Source organism: Neltuma alba, unplaced genomic scaffold (assembly GCF_004799145.2).
Source record: "Neltuma alba isolate B1F8T4 unplaced genomic scaffold, ASM479914v2 tig00005713_pilon, whole genome shotgun sequence".
Classification (NCBI taxonomy): Eukaryota; Viridiplantae; Streptophyta; class Magnoliopsida; order Fabales; family Fabaceae; genus Neltuma; species Neltuma alba.
Window position 1 is genome coordinate 48,113 of NW_021634206.1, and position 7,794 is coordinate 55,906.

A 7,794-nucleotide genomic window follows, 5' to 3' on the forward strand; every position below is an offset into this window, starting at 1 on the left:
ATAGAATGAATTCCTTCATCAATCCAAAGAAAGATCTGTTTAAAACAATATTGATAAAGATACTCATAATTTGAATCATACATGCGCAACATCCTCAATAACACTCCTTTAGAATATCAAAACATTTCCTGACATTCATGTAAGCATGAAAAGAATGTCATTTTTGTCTTTTCCCAAAAACAAAGAACATTACATTGTGTTCTTGAGTACTAGAATTTTCGCACTTTAATTGAAAATGAAAGAATAAATAAAAATTGTAAATTTAGGACTAAAAAAACATTTATGAGGCCTTGAGCATTGCTTTTATTTCATTCCAACCTCATTGGTATGAAATCGGATCGAAACAGAACGCGTCAAAAATGTGTTTCTTCTTCGCATTCTAAACTTCCAACTAATGCCTTCAGACTACCATCTCTGCTGGCACCATATTATACTGTATCAGACTCAGTATTTCACGCCCTACAAAGTGGAAATAACCATCTCAATCAGTTGGCTTGATGTGCTAAATTTCGCTTATTTGGATCACAGCGGTGTCAACTGCCAAGGATTGCTTGTGATAAGAATTAGTATTAAACTGCATTCAACATCCCGAAATATTTTTTTAAACACATCCAACACCCTCAAATATTTTATGATGCGCCTAGTACCATGAATTTTTTTTTTTTTGCCTTATTGCTAAATGCTTCAAAAAAATGTTTTTGGGTATTGGACACACATAAGAAAAATATTATAAGGTGCTGAATGAACCACAAGATACTTTACAGTGTTCAATTCACTCGAAAAAATATTTCGAAATGCTGGATACACCTTAATCCTAAAGATTATAATCAACTAATATAAATATTTTTTTTTTCAAACTAAATTATCGAAATAAGTCAATGAAAAGGTTTTATGTTCAGACCATACAATTATTATCACATACCAACAGCTCTAAACCAGACAGCAAATCACGGCAGAACAAAAGCACGCCTTATTTTCTTATTCACAAAATTGAGCATCTTCACTGAAAAGAAAACTACACGCACGAGGCAGTGGAAGCGTTTCCGGATCACAAGAGAAAACACAAGCTTATTACAAAGACTGATAATGTCTAGAAATAACAGGGAAAAATGAAACCCTCTAGCTAAAAATACCTCAGAGACTTGCAGACAAGATTTCAAGTGGAAAAAAGGGCGCTGAAAAAGGAGGGAAAAAGCTGGTATATACACCTCTAAACTTCAACATATGGTGTCGGATCCAAAGGAACAACAGTATCTGGAAAATCTGACCTCTGTCCTGCAAGAGAGTAATATGCAAGAATATGTGCTGGATGCTCAACCCATACGGATTCTTCACTTTGATAAGTTACGAGAACTCTCCTGGAAGGAATCAACTCAATATTCCAGAAGGGTCTTGCCATGGCAAAAAGATCACGCCCAGATGCGGATTGTCTATACCCTTGCACCCATAGATACCTTAGAGAAGTCAGTCGTGTAGCGGCAACGGCTAAAGCAAGCTCACTGAAGGAACAACCTCTCATTTCAAGCTTTTGAAGGCTAGGGCAGCCCCTTGAAAACTGCAGAAGCCCTGCATCAGATTCCCCTACATAACCCAGAAGCATCCATCTCACATTTTGGCTGTATTGCCCAATGTAGCCAAGGCCAACGTCAGTCAAGCCCCCGGAGCGAAGATACAGAGCAAATCTTCTAAGCTTATCACAGCCTCTTAATAAGGATCTCACCCCATTGTCAAGAGGTAAATCTGTTATGGTTGCCTCACGATCTAGCAAGACGAGGCGAAAATCAGTGAGGTTTTTCATGTGAGTGCCAATATGTTCCAGGGATGCATTTGTAATGTCAGATACATAAACAGCCAGATATTCAAGTTCAGGACAGCCCTGTGACAGAGCAATCAACCCTCTCTGAGAAACAACACCTTCTTCATCCTCCATTCCTTGCTCATCATCTCCTCGCTCAATCCTAAGTCTCTTGAGTCTCTTACAGCTTTGTGCAAGAACTTCGAGCCCTCTATCACCAATTACATTCCTTGACTGTCGATAAGGAAACACGTAAGTTGATTCAAAATATTAAAACTGAGAATTGGTCCAACAAAGGGCAATCAGAACAAGCGTATCCAAAATGTCAACATCCATTACGTGGAAGATAAAAGTCCCTCGTGAGACATTCGATTATGTAAAATATAATAAGATCTCAAAAGCCTTAGTCTAGAATTCCTGCGTTACATATATCACTCAGGAGACAACTGATAATGTTAAAATATACGAGATGAAGCTGCAGAAAGCGTTAATCTAGGGAGTCTTGCGTTGCCTATTTTTATAATAGATTAAAGATTCCTCGGCCTGAGATGCGCTATTTCTTATGTGGGGTAAGCTACATCAATATATGACATTATAACTGACTCTAACATCCAACAGTTTTCCCGCTTGTAGAGTCCAGATAGAGTAGTTCAAAGTTCAAACACGTTATTGCCTATGGAGAAACGTATGGAAGCATATCATTAGATAGGTAGGCGGGAAAATTTGTAAACCTTGATTAAAGGAGAACAAAGGACAAGCGTAGAGAAGACCAACACGGACACAACGAAAGTATTGCAAGCAAGCAAATCTGATGAGGAAAAATTCCAGGAATTTACCTCAAGGACTTCCAGGTTGGGGCACTTCTGGATTAATGCACAATGATCCTCTGTATCCAACATCGAATATAGGAGATCCAACTTTCTTAGAAGGGATGCGAAAGGAAATACTATTGGAAGTTCATTCTTTCCAATATAGGTCAAACCCAATCGACATAACTTTGCGGGAAATGGTACGGCATTGTACTTTTCCGGCTCCTCATTGTAGGCGCCTCCACAAAATTCTTCCAGTGCAGATGCAGAACGAAAGAAATTTACAAGCTTCAGGATCTCAATATCAGTAATTTTCACGGAAACTAAGTTGCGACAGTTTTTTGCTATAAGTTCAAGGTCCTCAATTTCGATACTGACAAGATCTGTCAAGTAAAAATTTAGAGCCTCAAGAACAGTATTATTCAAAGCAAGCTCATGTAGCCATTCCCCATCGTTCTCAACAATTTGACTCTCCTCCATAAACAAGACTCTTAGATTCCTGACAGAGAAAACAGCCATCTATGAGTGAACTGTACTTGGAAGAGGACACAGAATAAGGAATGAAGGAGCAACTGATTGGCAGTAGGTCTGAGAATTAAGAAACACAATGTGAAAGTAACGTAACAAAAGCACACAATACGACAATAACATAATAAAAGCATATGACCATCGATAGAAACACAATTTGACTCTCCTCCATAAACAAGACTCTTAGATTCCTGACAAGAGAAAACAGCCATCTATGAGTGAACTGTACTTGGAAGAGGACACAGAATAAGGAATGAAGGAGCAACTGATTGGCAGTAGGTCTGAGAATTAAGAAACACAATGTGAAAGTAACGTAACAAAAGCACACAATACGACAATAACATAATAAAAGCATATGACCATCGATAGAAATTCAAATAATTCGATGCCCACATATAACGAGCAAACTGCGTACTACTTTTTGAAAGGGGAACTATAACGTCATTAATTTACTCAAAGTGAAATCTTAAAAAGTGAAATGAGAATGAACTACAGTATGTGCAGCATTAATTTACTCAATTATGTCCAAAGGATAGATTCATGTCTGAAGTTAAATAAGAGAAAAACATTTTGCCTCTTTGATTGTTATTGCCAATATGAAATATGTCAGGCCCAAAATTCCAAGTACTAACCTTGCAATCTCTGTGCCCCCACCCAAAAAACAAAAAAAACAAAAAAACAAAAAAACAAAAAAGGGTAAAATCTCTCACTGAATCGACGTATGCCTTGGATAAAGGATCATATATGAATTTGAAGACATAGAGAGGAAATTTACTTAAATTATGCAGTCTGCAGATCAATATGACCGCTAGAGGACAGCTTCCAGCATTAGAATATATCTTTATTTTATCGTTTGGGATGGCAGATACAGAATAGGAACAGATTTTTCAAACCCATTTATTCAAATCCACAGTTTATCAAATAAAAACTAGAGTATTTACAATGAGCAACGTCTTTTTTCCCTTCTTTAAACACAGATTTTGCTTTTGGTTGATAATCCTACAGGTCTCTTGTCTCTTTTCCTCGAAGACTTTCTAACTATGGTCATCACTCCAAATGCAAGCTAAGTTTTCTCCCCCTAGAAAAGAATGCACTGCCTTGGCTTATTCTACTACACCAAAGTTTTGACCAACGCAATCAAAGGCAAAAGGTATTTGACAATCCTTATACTAACAACATAAAAGAACATGCTGCAAATTGTTGAAAAGTTCAACCCACAATAACAAGCCATCATTCGTAAACCATAATTATGCCCAAACCGGTGTCACAATTACTGATTATCCTTCTAAGTAGATAGATATGGCACTGTTGTCGGAGACTGATGGAGTAGCTTCCATCGCTTAGCAAAGTCTTGCAGTATCAAATAAGCCAATTGTGCATGGCACAGGATGCATTAAAAAACAAGCAGGGTGCTCACTAAAAGCAGATAATTTGGTCGAAAGGAGCACGTTTTCTTTTCTTTTCTTCTTCTTCTTTTTTTTTTTTGAGCCGCGGGGGGGGGGGGGGGGGGGAATGCGTCTGAATTCCGAAGACATAATTTGAGCCACCGCATACTCGTAACAGAACAGAGGCTTGATTTGCAAAAGAACGAGGAGAGTTGGCATTGCTAATCAAACATTGAGAATACATCAAATGGGAATTAAAATATCATCTCACAGAGTTTGAATCAAAAGATGGAGGTAGGCAATACGCTATCCGACTTCGGGCGAATTTCAAACAGCGTCCAATAGCATGAAAGGAAATGCCTTTACAAAGAATCGAAACTCAAACTCTAAAACCACTTCATCAATCAATCATCTGAGTGGGAGTTCAGTGTATTCACTCAATCAGAGACGCAACACTGATACCTTCTTTTCTTCCTCTAGCAGGATATACAGATATATTTTTAGGCAAATATACTCAACGATACGTTAAGAAAATACAACACAGGTGCAAGTAAATCAATCATGACTTGCAGTGCGAAATGAAATTGAGTTACTCGACCCTTCAAATTTATCCTAACAACTTTTATTAAACTCATGCATGTATTACACCCCCAAAAATCGCACATGTACAATTCAAATAAACAAATTGAATTAAATCAAGCAAAAGAAAGAAAATCCAGTAGATATTAATGATAAGCCTTCAGATTCTACACGAACAAATCACGAAATTCGAGAAAGAAAATCCTCAACCATGACTCCAGAGAAAACGCAGGCAAAACCATAATCCAGTATTTACCTGCAAGACCGGCCGATATGGTAAAGCCCATCGGTCGAAAAACCAGAACACTTGTCGAGTTTAAGAGCTTGAAGCACGTGTCCCCGTGACCGCGCAAGAAGCTCAAGATCGGAATCCCACACAATCATACGACGGAAATGAAGAGACTTCAAACAATCAAAATATCTTTCAATCTCTCTAACCCAAGGCCCCACATATCCTCCCCAATCCTCCGGAATCAAATTGAACATCGCCGCCCTTGGTTTCCCTTTCAGCTTCAGCGATTCAAGGTGCGGAAATCTTCGCCGGAGTCGGTCCGGGGTGGACGTGTAGCAGAGAGCAATCGTAACGTGCTTCCGGGTCAAGCAGTCTATCTCGTACCACTGCCGGCAAACTTGAGAAACCGCATCCCGATCTTTGGGGTCGTGAATACAAGCCATAACACGTTCCAGGACCACATCTGTTAAGCCGGTGCTCATTCTCCTCACGTTTCGATCATCCATAGCCATTGAAAAGTTCAGACAAGTTAAAAAGTGATATGAAGCCAAACACCTTCGAAGGCCAATAACTTAGACAGCTCGGAACTCAAGACACAGAATTTCAGGCCCGAACTCGAATGTCTCAACTCCCTGATGCAGATCGGTTCGAAACCTTCAAAATTAAAATTACAAAAAATTAAACCAAGACCAGAAGTACTAAACAAGAATGGAATTGACAGCATGGAAGGCACATACAGCAAGCTTGGCGCCGCAAAACCGATGACGTAAGAGATACAGCCAGAACGATGGCAGGGGGGCAGCAGCGAGAAAGCAGAGAAGGAGGAGGAGAAGAAACTGGAAAGCAATCAATCAAGCAGCGACTTTTGCACGGAAGACGAGCCAATAGGATCGGGAACGAATCGGCGACCCGACCAATGGAAGAAAGGGGGAGCAGCAGGGAGCTAGTGAGTGGAGTGAAGTCATGGTTAGAGAGAGAGAGAGAGAAGAACGGCTGAGATTGCGAGGGGAGTACAGGAATCGGACGGCGACAGTTGAAACAGTTTGGAGGAAGGGAAGGAGGATTGGGGATCAGACCCTAATGGAGTCTTTATAAAATAAGAGCCTCAAAAACCACAAACACAAAAAGGCGAAGGTGGAGGATGCAGAGTGGAGAAGACTGAAGATTAGGGAGAGAGATGGAGAATGATCACAGGCTGCATTTGGATGTCCCTTTCTTCACTTCATTTCAATTCCAGATTTTAAAATACGTAGTGTATGTATCAATCCCTCTTTATACGTATAACTTGATTGATTCAGTGGTCTTAATTAATTACAAGAAAAAAAAAATATTGATGTAATAGACATTTTAAAATATTGAGGCAGAGGCAGAAGAATCTCATTCTGTTGCTCAATCTAAAATAGGATCCAAAGTTTCTGATGATCAGAATGTAATACAGGCCTTTTTTATTGTTGGGAAAAAAACTAATTTTATAAACTCGAAAACATTTTTGGTTGTTGGCCAAAAGAAAAACATTTTTGGTTCCATTTGTCGTGTGATTTAAGACTTGGAATCTAAATAATACTACCTCCATCCTTAATATAAGACCTTGTTTGACTTTATTTTGGTTCTAAATATAATATCCCAATTCACCTTATCTCTCATATTTTATACATTTTTTTCAAGATAGTCCTTTTAATAATTGTAGTTCTAGCCAATATAGTTGATTAGTAAGGATATTTTAGGAAAGACAACACTTATTTATTACAAATAACTAATTTAACTTTTTCCTTAATCTTCTCAAATTAATCAACTGGGTCTTATAATTAGGCCGGAGGTAGTATCTAGTATTAATTATGTTAATAATATATGATAATAAATTCATAATAGAACGATATATCATAACAACTGTAAATTTATTATACGCTTGCTATTTATTTTACTACTGTCTTAAATTTTCTGGTCCATATTGCAGGGATAAGTTCTGAATATAAAGAAATAAATAAACTAGCAAAGGTCAAAAAGAGTAAGGTGGTATCAACCAAGCGCTAAACGACAAAATCTGCACTGTGCGTGCCAAGTAGATGAAAAACGTCATCGTTGGGAAAGCGATATTTGTACAATTTGTCCAACGCACAGCTAAGGCCTTGGGGCTTTTTTTCTTTTTTCTTTTTTTTTTAATTTCACAACGAAAACAGAAATTCTCTGGAATCGGAATATTCTCAAGGAATTCTCATAATATTATCATCTCTGATACTTCAATATAAAATCTAATTCATAACGCAAGTTGTATCACAAATCAAATCTTATACTATTTTCAGTATTTTCAGTTTTTAATATGAGAACTACTTAACTAATTTACAAAGATTAAAAAAATTAGTTAGATTAATTATTTGTAATAAATATGAATTGATTTTTTAAAAATACTCTTTGTGATTAAGACTATTTTGGATAAAAACTCCTTAACATGTATAATCAATAGAGATT

General features: G+C 37.6%; 1 protein-coding gene across 2 annotated transcripts; it reads right to left on the reverse strand.

Annotated features, from left to right (window-relative positions):
- Positions 1-947: 947 nt before the first annotated feature.
- LOC114748416 (coronatine-insensitive protein 1-like) lies at positions 948-7,243 on the reverse strand. 2 transcript variants are annotated; one of them, XM_028936801.1, is made up of 4 exons: positions 7,233-7,243; positions 5,353-5,982; positions 2,632-3,103; positions 948-2,029 (listed from the first exon to the last, which is right to left on the reverse strand). In XM_028936801.1, the coding sequence occupies exons 2-4, from the start codon at positions 5,838-5,840 to the stop codon at positions 1,211-1,213; spliced, it is 1,779 nt and encodes a 592-aa protein (XP_028792634.1). In that variant the 5' UTR covers positions 5,841-5,982; positions 7,233-7,243; the 3' UTR covers positions 948-1,210. The 2 variants fall into 2 exon arrangements, with proteins under 2 accessions (XP_028792634.1, XP_028792633.1); XM_028936800.1 differs by lacking the exon at positions 7,233-7,243 and adding an exon at positions 6,066-6,530.
- Between the last annotated feature and the right edge of the window lie 551 nt (positions 7,244-7,794).